Here is a 14,647-nt window from a genome sequence, read left to right on the forward strand (position 1 = left end):
ATCCTTCCAAGGAGAATTTGACCATTTAAGATCCACTAGAATTCCTGCCTTTTATTGCATTTATTTAAACAGTACTTCTTGTGTGTGTGCACTTAATTTCCAGCCATTTCTCGCATGAACAAATTGCCTAAATATACTTGTGAGAAACCCTTTTATAGTAAATGTTATTAAACCGAAAACAAGGGTATAATAAAATAGCAATTTAAGGGTAATTTACTAACAACTGGAACCCTTAAACATTGACATACTATTGTGTAGTAATAATACCAGACTTGGTATTTAAGCACAATCTTTGTCACTCTAAGAATCATTGGGACAGTTTCCTAATCCTCATGGTCTTTTATTATAGCTCTTTCAGGATTTTTTTACTACTCCTATGTCACTGGCTTGTAAATTATAAATCATCAACTTTTACCCACGTAAAACATCCAGCAAATAACATCTTTGCTCCTTATCTAGAGAAAATATTCAGAGAAAGTAGTAGAGGTGAGTTGGCACCATTGAATCTTGCCGTTCTTGGACCTCTGTATTCCAGAGTGTCTACTAAATACAGTGGTATTGGGGTGTATGATAACAGAAACTGCATCACAGAAGTGATTGACTCATTGAAAGTTTCAGGATTTCTAAGTCTTCCCCAGTAAGGAAAATCTGTTGACTACACATCTCAGTAAAAGCTCCTTGCTCTCTGGAAGGTGGTGTGAATGCCACAAAGAAGACCAATGGGCAGGGCAGCTGGACAGGACCTAGCTCTCATGTACCAAGTCCCCACATGTAGGACCAGGCTTCTGTTTGAAGGTGGAGATGCTTATTCTCTGATCAGTGTCCTGGGGATGCTTACCCTGAGAGACTGACTCAGTACTAACTAGAAAGTAGTAGACCTTGCAATGCTGGCTTATTAGCTTGCCATGAGGAGCCATCATCAGAGGGACCAGATGTACTCCAAGTCCATATACTCAGCACAGGAAGGCCTCCACAGGAAGCCAAATCATGATCAGAAACCATTTAACTCGCCCTGAAAAGCTATCATCACAGAATCTTGCAAGAGACGATCCAAGTCTGTATGGTCAGTTCATTCTCACCCAGGAATGAAGATACCGGGAGCAAAATCATAGTCCAAAAGTTGTTTGGCGAGTGGATAATCAGGATGAGGGAGGCTGAGGTGACTGTTGAGTGGCAACAGGTTAGCTTCATGAGTTGATCTCAGAATGGGAATGATTTTGCCTGAAGGGCTGAACTGCTTAAAGCCAATGCTAACACTTAATTTTTCCAGAGGTATATTCCAGTTTTGAAGAGGTATATTGTATTTTTTTTTTGATCATGTAACACATTACCCAGAACTTAGCAGATAAGGAAAAACAAACACGTTATCACATGCAATTCCTATGGATCAGGAATATGAGAGGTTCTGGCTCAGGGTCTCCCAAATGTGGTCCAGAGTGCAGTCATCTGAAGGCTTAAGGGGCCGGGGGTTCTGCTTCCAAGATGGTTCCCTCACATGGCTAGCAAGTTAGTGCTAGCTGTTGGCAGGAAGCCTCAGTTCCTCACTTTCAAGACCCCTCTCCCTACTGGGTTCTTTGAGTATCGTCATAGCATGGTAGCTAACTTCCCCCAGAGTGAGTAACCCAAAAGAAAGCAAGGCAAAAGCCGCCAGTGCCTTTTATAACCTAGTCCATGAACTCACACACTGTCTTTTCCGCTACACTCAATTTGCTAGAAATGACTCACTAAGTCTAGCCTGCCCTGAAGGAGAAATGAATTCATTAGGCTCCATCTTTTAGACAGGAATGTCAAAGAAGGTGTGGACATACTTTAAAACCCACAGTAAGTATCACCTACGTTGTCTCTGCAACTCCTTTTTTTCCTGCCCTTCCATAGCTGGCAAGTCTTCTGCTGATCCATGTACTCTACTGATACATTCATATTATTGTCTTTGTAAATATAATACACATATACACCTTTTATATGTAATTATATATCATATATGATATAATATTTATAATGTGGATAATATGTTACACATTACACATATTGTCTATATTATAAATATTAATGTATTGAACTTATGGCCAAACTCTTCTAGCATGATAATCATTATGTATCTTTATGCTCATTTGTATACCCCCATTCTGCCACCTCACTAGCGGGGGACCTGTGGCAAATTGCTTGACCTCTCTGTGCCTCTGTATCCTCATCTGTAAAATTAGACTGTAATAGGACCTACCTCATAAGTTTCTTGTGAGATTTAAATGAGTAATTACACGCACAGCGGTTGGAAGAGTGCCTGGCACATAGAGACCATTCAATACCATCAGCTGTCAGGGTGGTGTCTGTAGTTGCTGCAGAATAGTTTGATCCAGTAGTACACCTCGGAAGACTGCCCTCAGAGGGCTATCTTGGGTCCATGTTCCCAGTGGCAGTACACAAAAGTCAGAGTGGTCTTCCTGGCTACACCACAGTCCCACAGCATCCAAGCCCTGAACCGAGAATGCAGAAAGAACCGTTTCAGGCCCGGGAGGGACCAGGGCCAGAGGTCTCTTGTTTTCCTTTCCTCTTTGCTGCGCTTGTTCCTCCTCTGGCTCCCAGGTTACCCCTGACCCAGAGTGCTTACATGGAGATAACATGTTTAGTTTGCACTCTGAGTCCTATTTATGTTTTGTTTTTGTTCCTTTTTTTTTTTTTTTTTAAGGCTGACCTTTTGCAGAAGGGTAGAATACCCAAACAGGGAAGTGACCTCGCAGAAACCTAGGGAGTTCCTCAGCCTCGTGAACTTGTATTAAGAGTTGTTCCTACATTGTATTTCTAAGTCTACGTTTTCCAGGGTGTATACTAGCTACATATGATCATCTGATGGATGTCAGACAGATTGATCTTCCTCTCAGGACCTTTTGCTTCTTGCCAGTGCCTCTTGAGCTCCTTGGGCTTAATGAATAGATTTTATCTTTATCCGAAGCATACTTGTAATTAAAAACATGCTGGGTGTTTGCTGAAAATGTATTGACGGGAAGTTAGAGCTGGTGCTTCCTCCGTCTCCCAAAGCTACTTTAAAAGGGAAGCCATACCTAACGGAATGCACCAGGGTTGTCTTTTGTCAGGTGACAGGTAGCTAAATATAGAGTTGGAGCTGGGAGGGACGTGCTGAGGTCACTTGTGCCCTCCTGCCATCCGCCTTCCCCATCTGAATGTCTCCAGCTCTGTGGCTAGCCCATTTTGTAGCCTCCAGCCATACATGGCTTCTGAGCACTTCAGCTGTGGGTAGTCCAAGTTGAGATGTGATATCGGTGGTAATATACACCCTGCGTTTCAAAGACTTAATGCAAAGACAGGCATGTAGAATGTTTCCTCAATAATTTATAGTTGATTACAAGTTGAAATAGTATTTTGATACATTGGATTAAAGAAAATACATCATTACAATTAATTTCCCCTCCCTCTTTTCACTTTTCTTTTAATATTAGGAAGTTCTAAATACCGTGTGTAGCTCACATTACGTTCCTATCCATCAGTGCTTCCTTAGGCATCTATCTCTATTCTTCAGGCCTCCAGCACAGAGATTACAAGGCTTTCCTTGGTGACTCCTCTGGGTCTTTTGTCATTGTGGCAATTCATTTCTTCTCCACATCCAATCTTAATCTCTGCCACTTCGATTTGAAGACTTCTACTTCAAATAGTTGGCTCTTCATCTTCTTATGAAATCCCCACTTGAAAAGAGTTGAGCGTTCTTCATATTGTTCACCTGTAAGCCCAGTAGCCCCATTTTCTTTCAGCTTTTGACTTTCTACCTCTTCCAACTCTGATATTTTTTAATGATCTTCCCTGGGTAATCCTTAGACTCTGTATATTACTTTTAAAACTCGGTGTCCAAAACCAACCAACATGGCTCTAATGTGGGCCTGAGTACTGCAGAGACAAGTAGAAGAAATTATGTCCACCATCAAGTACTTGATGGTCCTTTTAATGCATTACCACACAAGGAGGGGCAGATGCTGTTGGTAACAGTCTTAACTGATGAGGAAGTTGAGGCTCAGGTAGGTGAAGTAACTTAACAAGGTCCCACTGCAAATTAAGTGGCAGATCTGGGATTCATGCCCAGGTCTGCCAGGTTCTGGAGCTTATATTCATTCGTTATATATCATGTCTTCCTTGCCTGATACTTTTCTTTGAATACACCCTTGATCTCGAGGGGCTTTATAGTACTTGACTGATGAATTTGTAGCTTCTGGTCAACAATGATTCTTGAGCTTGTTCTGTTATGTTTCTGTCTTACTGGAATTGTGAAGTCCTTCTGCTAAATTCCGGATACTCCCTTTCAACTCTGCAGATTCCTCATGAAGGCCAGTAGGACTGCCCTGCCCTGGCCTATTGTAGGGTAATTTGTAGGCAAGAGGCAATGTCTTCAGCTGTCAGGAGTGTCTTTTCAGGAAGGGAGCTTTCTTTCTTGTGGCCTGAGATCTTCAGGATAACTATCAGTTTCCAGAACAAGCTACTTCTCAAAGGCCAGTCAAGGCAAAGTACATTGTTTATCCATGTTTACCTAAAGGCAACGAGTGTGTGTTTTGAGTAGAAGGCAACAAGAAGGGATCCTTGAGAGTGTGTTAAAAATGGATCTTCTCACGAATGAACATTGAAGACATGATACCAAGTGAAATAACCAGTCACAAAAGGACAAATACTGTATGATTTCACTTACAAGAGGTAACTAGAGTAGTCAAATAGACAGACAGAAAATACAGCGGTGGTTGCCAGGAGCTGGGGGAGGGGAGAAATATGGAGGGATCATTCAGTGAGTACAGAGTTTCAGTTTGAAAAGATGAAAAAGATCTGGAAATGGATGGTGGTGATGGCTGCAAAACATTGTGAATGTCCTTAAAGCCACACCACTGCATGCTTGAAAATGGTGAAAATAGTAGATATTATGTTATATATATTTTACCGTAATAAAGACAACTAACCAGATTTTCTATACATGAAGAAAAATAGCTTGCTTATCACGTGTGATCGGAGGTGGTACTGGAGCTAAGTCCCATCCTGGGTTTGAGATCACAGTTGTTTTCTGAGGTAGCTTCTCATGAGAAAGTGCATCCTGCACTGAGATGAGGGGAGTTCTTTCTTTTTCTGACAGATTTCTCCATCTAGGAAGTTTTACTTCACACAGATGCCTTTGCCAGGGTGTAAACTACTTTTCCACAGATGTCTGGGGTAGGGAAAGCAGCCTTACCTCCAAGGGATCCAATGAACGTTTGACAACACTTGCTTTTCTGTGGGGATTTTCTTATTCCTTATCCCCCTATCTGAAGGTGTGTCTACACTTTTCTAAGAAAGAGTGCAGGGCTGTAAGTTCTATTTGGTTGTACCAAAGTAGTTGTAGCCTCTTTGGAGACCTGAATGGGAATTAGATTGAGCACCTGAACCTCTAAGAACATTTGTTCTGTGTTTCATTGATGTCAGTGCCCCCTGACATCCCGGAGTCAGTCATCCAATCTGATGAGTGGGCCATTTTGAGAAACATTCAGCCAGGGTACATAGATTGAGACTCTAACCCATAGGAATTCTCTCTACAGTGCGGTGTTTCATGCCATTGTGGGTGTATTTGCTTATTTGCCCCGTATATTTTCCTTTTCAGGAATCATTAACCAATGGCAACAGGAATCCAAGGATAAAGTGATTTCCCTCCTGTTAACTCACCTGCCTTTGCTGAAGCCAGGAAACCTCGATGCAAAAGTTGAGTATATGAAACTGCTGCCCAAAATCCTGGCGCACTCTATTGAACACAACCAGCACATCGAGGAGAGCAGGCAGCTGCTGTCCTATGCTTTGATACATCCGGCCACTTCGTTGGAAGACCGCAGTGCTTTAGCCATGTGGCTGAACCACTTGGAGGACCGCACATCGACCAGCTTCGGCGGCCAGAACCGAAGCCGCTCAGACTCTGTGGATTATGGGCAGACTCACTACTATCACCAAAGACAGAACTCCGATGACAAGCTCAATGGGTGGCAGAACTCTCGGGATTCGGGGATTTGCATCAACGCCTCCAACTGGCAGGACAAAAGCCTGGGGTGTGAGAACGGCCATGTGCCCCTCTACTCCTCTTCATCTGTCCCCACCACAATCAATACGATTGGAACCAGCACAAGTACAAGTAAGTTCCCAGGAAGCCCGTAAAGCAGTGTGCTTTGGTGACTTGCTGTGTGTGGCATGTCCCACTGCGAATGTCTGCTCTGAGCACCCCATGACCCTGGGAGAGACGGGCCGATGGGAATCGGCTGTGGGAAGGGGATCTTTGCATCCCATACCTGTTGCTCTTTTGACTCTGGAAAGATAAAAATGCTGGGCAGGTAGAAATGAGTGATGGTCCAAATTTGGGTTATAAACAGACTGAAAAATAAATACGTTTGAGAGAAGAGTAAGTGGTGAAAGAAGGAAACTTCCCGTTTCCACGAGTAGAAATGCCTTTTACCCGCATGCCTTTTGCCCTGGAGTTTTTGGATTTGCCAAAACACTGAGTTATGAGTGATTCTCTAAACCTGATTCTAACCCATGGTTAACCAGATGCCCTCATGGGGTTTGTGCATTTTCTTTTTTTTTTTTTTTCTGTTTTCTTTCTTTCTTCCTTTTTTTTTTTTTTTCCTTTTTTTCATTTCACCCTGGAATGTTCCCTCCCTTGCACTTTCTGGGTTTTAGCCCCAGTTGTTGGGGGCACTTTCCCTCCTGACCAGGGAAGTAGGTTTGCTAACTTGAGAATGCTGCTCTGTGCTGTGGCCTTTTCTCACTCCGCCTCACCTAGGAGAGGCGGGTCAGGAACCGTTCTGCAGAAAGGGAGAGCAGAGGACAGCTTTCTGCTCTTTTGACCACTAAGGCAAAGTACCCTGCTTGCAGCTGGGACTAGGGCTGGGAATCCTCTGTATGGCTCCCCACTTAGGCTGAGCAAAGTGACAGACGTGCCATTTGTGCTTCTGTAAAGTGACAGTATGGGAGGGGGGCCTGTCATTGAACAGAAATCATCCATGCTACTTGCGTGTGTTCATGAATACAGTGTCTGCAGTGAGATAACTTTCTCAGTGGAAAGCTTTTGTGGTTAGACCTTACGTGCCTGTCAACATGTAGGAACCCCCAATTAAAAGATCTGAGAGTATTAAGAATTAGCGGTGACAGCTTCTTGGCCTCTACCTCCACTTGGATCTTTTTGCTAATGGGCCCTTTTAAATGGCTTTCTCAAATACATAGGAGTGTCGAATTATAACTACGTTAATTGAAACAGGACCTTAGTGGAATAACCGAGGAAATACTTAAGATGCTGCATTCATAATGCTACAAAATGAGATTTTTAATTCCTTTTTTCTCTATTTTTACACTGAGATATTGATAACTAGTACATTTGGGGAATTAAGTGATTATTGCATCATTAATTTATTATGTAAGAGGTTCTGAGGACAGTCTGTTTCACAGACTAGTAATCCGGGGAATAGTTTCACTAGCTTGTGTGTGACAAAGAGTGATGGCTGGGACTGTTAAAGCAGACACATGTAGGCTGGATGACAGAGCTTTTTGGCCCAAGTTTCCTGGGTCAGGGACAGAATCTAGTAATTGTTACAAAACTCTTTGATAGGTGGGAGAGATGTGAGCTCCAAGCTGCCTGCCCTCTCAGAACTTGGTCTTTTATATTTTAAGGGGTTGAATTTTATGTCACTTGTCTTCAAGTTATTCTTGGGTCATCATATTTCTGTCTCTACTGATTTGCACATTCAGGGCTGTGTCTTGACAAGATGTGTACATTCAAGATGGTTATCAGATTGTAGTCAATGGGTACTTTCCTTTTTTACTGTGGCCCTCCAGCCTACAGAGCAGAGGTGATGCAGAAATGACTGTCATGGCCTCCCAGATCTCTGGGCCCCTGTGTAGTACTTGAGCAGAAAAAGACTTGAAGGTTTAACGAGATAACTAGATTACATATGTCAGGAAGAAGAAAGGGGTTGGAGCCCTGTTTCAGAGCATTGGCAAAGAAATCTTAGATCTGTCTTCCAGCAAGTTTCGTGCAAACACTTAGGCCATGTCAACACTTGTATTTCAATATCTCTTTAACAAAACATGAATGTCATTGCTTCAGTCTTCTGCATCGTCGATGGTGGTTAAATTGTGTTTGTCAAAACTGCCAACTTTTGGGTCATGCATTCACTCGTGCCTCTATTAAATATCTCCTGAGCACCTGGGAGGCAGTTTGACAAAACGGAAAGGACAGGAACCTTGGTGTCAATGCCCTGCTAAGTCCAAATCTCAGATCTACAGTTTGCTAACTACAGCTTGGCCAAGTTACTTAACCTCTCTGAGCAAGGTCCTCACTTGTACAATGAACATTTATGATACCCATCTTTGAAGGACTGTGGTGAAGGTACTTTAGATTACACACGTAGATGCCCAGCGCTGGTCAGAGCTGGCAACAGGGTCTGCTAAGTGAATCAGTGAGAATGGGAAAGACAGTGAGGAGCAAAGTGCTAACACTGGGCCCAGAGTCTGTGCCTGCATTTGCACCTTCTGGTTGTCATCTGATGAAGCACCTTTCCAGAGCCCAGGGCCATGCAGAGTAGACGAGGCGTCCTTGAGTATGCTGTGGCTTTTGACCATTTCACCGCAGTAGAAAATGGATTGGACTGAAGGCTCCAGGATCTCTTCTATTGCACTAAAGAGCTACATGTCTTCTTTCTTTCAAAATGGAAAAAGATACCTACACAAAGCAACATAATTTATAAATCATAGTAAGAGAACTGAGATCATTTAGTGCTTCGCATTTTCAAATTATCAGCCACATCAAGGACAGCTAATGAAAAGAAACTAACTAGAAGACAACCTCCTTACACAGTTTTTGGGTTTTAATCTTGGTTTATTCCACTAACGTTTGGTTCCCTTGGTCATTATGCTCCAGCAAAGTGCCTTAGCATTTGTGGCCTCCTCCCTGTGTGGATTCTGCATCGTTCAACTGCACTGAAAACACTATCCACTTTCTGGGTACCGAGTACTGTGTTTGAGTCTGTGGAAAATATAAAGAAGCTTAAGGAAAGTGATTCACTTTCAGGGAACCTATAATATAACAAGAGAGAGAAGGTATATCAATCAGTCTCACAATTAAAAATGAAATATCTTCTTTTAGCCAGACTAATCTGCAAAAATTTTGCATAAAAACCCATGCATTACATAAAAACGCAGTTAAAAAAAATAACAGCTGCCATAGGGCGATACAGGATTGTGTCAACTGAATGGGGGTCTGTACTGTAAGCACTGTGAATGTTTGAAATGGAAAGATTCTTGTGAACTGCAGGGTCAAGAAAGCTTTTGCAAGAAATGGGGCAAGTAAGCTATGGTGGAGATGGCAGGAGTGGGGGGACCAAGGGTAGGGACATTCATTGCGAGCAAAAGGGTGGAAGTTATAGTGAGCACGCAGGGTTGGAAGACAGTGAAGAAGAAGGAAAGGTTCACGAAGGAAAAATAGCTCGTGAAAGAAAGCAATAAAAGTAGACAGGGAGGGGATCTGAGAGCTCTAAAGAGGCCAGCCATAACACCATCTGTATGACAGTGATATGAGCAATGCTGTAAGGGGGCCTGGTCTGCTATGTGCACGCCAGATGAATGACAAGGGATGACTACAACATCAGTGAGTTTCAAAGGTATCATGGGGATAGGAACAGGCATGGAGCAGAAGAAATGGATGCTAGAAACGTTCCTAGGTATAATTATTAGAATTAGGATTCAGTATTGACTTTGGACATACATTACAGATTCATTTATTTTTTCATTCATTCACTTAGGAAGTGTTTATTGAGTACCTACTATATGCTTAATCTACTCGAGGCACTCGGTGCGTCAGCAGACCAAAGATGCTCTCCCTTGTGGAGTTGCGTCTACACTATTATAGTATATGAGGAAATTATATAATGTGTTAGAGATTGATAAGTGGCATGGAAATAAGAAACCGAGTAGGGTCAGTAGGATCAGGCCTAGATGGTGAGCTGATTATAGTAATAAATAGGGCGGTCAGGGTAGACCTCATCGAGAAGGTGATGTGTGAACAAAGACTTGAAGGAGGTAAGGGGGTTAGCCAAGTGAGAGTCTGGGGGAAGAACAGTCCAGCCAGAGAAAAAGCTTGAGCAAAAATCCCAAGATCTTTTCCCAGCTTGCTGGGGAAAAGCAAGAAGACCAGTGGCTGAAAGAGAGTGACGTAGACAGTGGTGGAGCTTGCAGAGGTAACAGGGAAAGACAGATCCTATGGGGCATTGCAGGGCATTGCAAGGACTTTGACTTTTGCTCTCAGTAAACCAGGAAGCCATTGGAGGGTTTTTGGCAGACGAGGGACGTGACCTTACATTTTAAAGGGATCCCTTTGACTCCTGTATTAAGAATAAACTATACAAGGGCAAGGACAGAAACACAATGACCAGTTAAGAGGCTATTGCAGTAATCCAGGCAGGAGGGTGCTGACTTTGCCTGGGGTGGCTGAAGAAGAAGGGGGAAAAGTGGTCAGAATCTAGATCTATTTTGGAAGTACAGTAAGTGGAATTTCCTGACAAAATAAATGAAGAGTGTAAGGGAAAGGATTCAAGAATGACTCGAAAGTTTTTGCTTCTGCAACTGGAAGGATGGAGAACATTTCTATTTATTAAATTTGAAGGTAAGATTTGGAGTTGTGTCATCTGTGATGAATCTGTGTGTCCATTCGACAATCGGAGGTGTCTAGTAGGCATTTGGATGTATGAGTATGTAGTTTGGGAGAAAGGACCAATCCGAAGATAGACATTTGGGAGTTATCAGCACATGAGTAGCATTTAGAGCTATGAAACTGAGTAAGATTACCAAACCAGAGATGTCAGTAGAGAAGAGGACCAAGGACTGAGCCTGGGCACTTCAACGTGAAGGCTGGGGAAGCCGAGGACAAAGCAGAAGAAATGCAGGAGAAACCATTGAAGTAAGGAAAAACTCAGGTGTGTGTATGTCTTACAAGGCGAATGAAGAACATGTTTCAAGGGGAAAAAGTGATCAAGTGAGTAAAATTCTACTGACGTGTCTACTAAGGTGAGGACCAAGAATTAACCCCTGGATTTATCAAGAAGGTATATTGGAGGTAAATTGGGGGGGTACTTCCCAGATGGTAGGCATTTGGGGGCTGAAGAAAGTTATGTTAGTGATTCCAAAGAGATAAAAGCCAGGATAGGGAAAGAAACTAGCTACAAGCTCCAATCTTGGATGTGTGTTGACTTTGAGAAGGTGCTAGAACATTGAGATGGAGAAAAATGATGTTTAGAGGGCATTAAAAACAGATGATGGTGCCATGCAGAGTTTTAGAAGGGATCAAGATGAGGCTAAGAGTGGGAGGCAAAAACTACACCCTAATATAACAACAATCAACCAATTTTCATGCATTTAAGCAGACTCAAGAGTACCTTTTTATTAGTTGCAGATGTTAAATTAAGTGAGATCACACAGGACTTTTGGACATTCTCTTCCATAATAAAGAGACAAATGGTTTGGGACAGCAGAGAAGTTGATTAAACACTTAGGGTAGCATCAAGGTGTTTCAGAAGAGAGGGAAGAATGTAATTTTCAGTACCTCACTCTCCTCGTAAGGCTACTCAGGGTCTGGTTACTGAAAGCAAGAATGTACAGATTCTTCATCATGAGCCCATGGGACCAGAAAGGACCAAGGTATTGGCTGTCACAGACTGTGCACAAATCTTAGTCAACTTTCTTTTGGCCATTATAAGCAATTCCAAGGGTAAGGTGCATAGAACCTGGCTTAGCATCTCTACGTTTGCTTCCTGTCTGAAGTCTGCTATAGAAAAAGCACACCATTAGGAAAAGACCATTCGGGAAAAGTATCTCCTGGATTTCTTTTTTTTTTTTTTAATTTTTTTTTCAACGTTTATTTATTTTTGGGACAGAGAGAGACAGAGCATGAATGGGGGAGGGGCAGAGAGAGAGGGAGACACAGAATCGGAAACAGGCTCCAGGCTCTGAGCCATCAGCCCAGAGCCCGACGCGGGGCTCGAACTCACGGACCGCGAGATCGTGACCTGGCTGAAGTCGGACGCTTAACCGACTGCGCCACCCAGGCACCCCATCTCCTGGATTTCTTAAGAGCCCACAGAATCCCCTTGTGTGGAGGTCAGTGCCACCTCCATTACCCCGGACTGCCTTTCTAGCCAGTTTCTAGTCTTCACTGGTGGAGTTTGACCTGGAATGAAACTATGTGCTGTAGTTACAAATGAAAGGAAGATCATTGCGATACTTGATTTTTCTTCACATTCTTTACATTTGCTAGCCAGCCTGGTATGAGGCAAGAACTCTGAAACTTTGGGTAACAAAAATTATATTCCACTTAAACTGCCTGCTTCTACAGTCTCATAGCACAGCTTGGAACCTTCGCATTTCTTTTATTAGTCTCAATTGATTTTTCTGATAATGAAAACCATACATTAAAAAAAATTTGGTACTGTAGGTCATCAAAAAGTAAATTAACAGTAATAGCACACAACTGCATATTGTTTACTACATGCTGGGTACTGTTCAACACCTTTTACATAAATATCAACTCATTTAATCCTTATAACCTCTCCGATGTGGGTATTATTGTTATCGCCATTTGACAGATGAGGAAAATTGAGGCACAGAGAGGCTAAGTAACTTGCCCAGTGTCACAGACCAACAAAGTGGATGAATTGGGGTTTGAACCCAGGCAGTCAGGCTATGAAGTTTGGCTCTGGACTTGAGGACGCATGCCAGTCCCTCTTAATCCTATCCTCGGAGATTGGCTCAGTTACTAGCTAGTAGACCCTTGTTTGACTCTGAAGTTGTCCCTACGTGGGCCAGCCTCCCTTGAATCAGGGTTCTCCACAGCACACAGATGTAAGACTCTGCCCAAATTGCACCCCAGGTGCACTGGCTTTGCACTGACCCATCTATTTCAATATTAGCCCTTGGCATTCTGTGTCACTATTCTTGGTTGACAAGTTTGCCTCCCCTTCCCAATCACAAATTCCTTGGGGACAAGGGTCTTCTTTATCCCTCTTTCCTGGCACCTGGAAAGAACACTGTGTGGCTCAAAAAGTCACCGAAACTTGGGAGATGGCAATTTCCTGGCATCCGTTCAGCTGCCATTCTCCCGTGGCAGAGTGTCTCTGTTAGATAATGGCTGTCTCTTGCTAAGGCCAGATGTGGCCTCCAAATCCTCCTCAATATGCCCCTCAAGGCAGCCGCTATAATTCAATAAGAGATGGCATGTGAACTGAAGCCTGTCTGCCCGCCTTGCCATAAATGTTTGCTGAACAGTAGGAACTTAATAAATTCCTGGGCTCACTAGGCAGATGTTCACGAAGTTAATGAATTTCCAAAATAAACGAGAAGACGTCTTTGGGAATTCACTAAGTATTTGGTGATAATATTGGTCATTTAGCCTTCTGTCATAATCCTCATAGTGACATTTGTTGTTGCTCTTGCTTTTTTTGTGTGTGACTTATTTTACCAACTAGGTCTCAGTACTAACAGACTCTTAATAACATACTGTGATCTTGATTGTGGCGGCAGTTATATGAATTTATTCATGTGAGCAATGCCCTAGGGTTGTGCACAAATTCATACGCCCTCCCCACCCCACCCCCCCCAAAATCAGCATATGATCAGATCTGCTGAGATCTGAGTAAGGTCTACCATAGTCTCATTAATTGTATCATGTTAATGTCGAGTTTCTGATTTTGATACTGCCCTATAGTTAGATAAAATGTCACCTTCGGGGGAACTGGGAGATGGGTACATGAGACCTCTCTAGTATTTTTGCTGTTTCTTGTAAATCTATCGTTGCTTGAACATTAAAAGTTAGAAAACAAAAACCAGTGAGGCATCCAGTGCCTGGATATTTCTTGGGCTTTCTTTGGTCCTTGTTATTTGGCCTTCTGGGAATGTGGAGGGTCCGTCCATTTATGGGAAAGATGGTTACTAGGTGCCATGGAACCAATACCTGAAACAAAACTACTCCAGCAGGAAAGATGAGGAGCAAGGGTCGTGGATCTCAGGGCAAGTGGCTCCTTTGGAGAGCCCTGACCTGCCAGTTGGAAAAACCCCCCCAAGTTCATCAACTGACCCCTTTAGCCAGGGCCAGCTCCTTCAGAGATACCTGTTTGGTTCAAGAAGTCCTTTGCCCACTGCCCTTCACTTTTCTTTTTTTCTCCTTTTTATTTTTTTTAATGTTTATTTATTTTTGAGAGAGAGAGAGAGAGAGAGCACAAGCAGGGGAGGGGCAGAGAGAGAGAGACAGAATCTGAAGCAGGCTCCAGGCTCCGAGCTATCAGCACAGAGCCTGACACAGGGCTTGAACTCACAAACCGTGAGATCATGACCTGAACCGAAGTCGGATGCTTAACTTACTCTCCCCCCCACCCCCGTGAGAGCCTCTGCAGGCTAAAACTCTCGGAGTACTGATTGGCGGGCAGGTGCAAATGATCTCACAGTTCAGGAGTTTTAGCCTGCGGAGGTGAGAGAGAGAGAGAGAGAGAGAGAGAGAGAGAGAGAGAGAGAGGGAGACTAAGCCACCCAGGCACCCCAACCCTTCACATTTTCTTACAAGACCAACAGCCACTTCAAACTCATTCCAGTCAGTCTGCAAAAAACT

At 43.2% G+C, this 14,647-nt stretch overlaps 1 protein-coding gene across 4 annotated transcripts in view; it reads left to right on the forward strand.

Annotated features, from left to right (window-relative positions):
• The window catches only part of SAMD4A (sterile alpha motif domain containing 4A), a 215,714-nt gene that overhangs the window by 120,792 nt on the left and 80,275 nt on the right, over positions 1 to 14,647 (forward strand). For all 4 annotated transcript variants that reach the window (XM_023255700.2, XM_023255702.2, XM_023255701.2 and 1 more), the window contains one exon: positions 5,621 to 6,139. In XM_023255700.2, the coding sequence (XP_023111468.1) occupies positions 5,621 to 6,139 (519 nt within the window). The remainder of the gene's footprint in view (positions 1 to 5,620; positions 6,140 to 14,647) is intronic.

This window comes from Felis catus, chromosome B3 (assembly GCF_018350175.1).
Source record: "Felis catus isolate Fca126 chromosome B3, F.catus_Fca126_mat1.0, whole genome shotgun sequence".
NCBI classification, from domain to species: Eukaryota; Metazoa; Chordata; class Mammalia; order Carnivora; family Felidae; genus Felis; species Felis catus.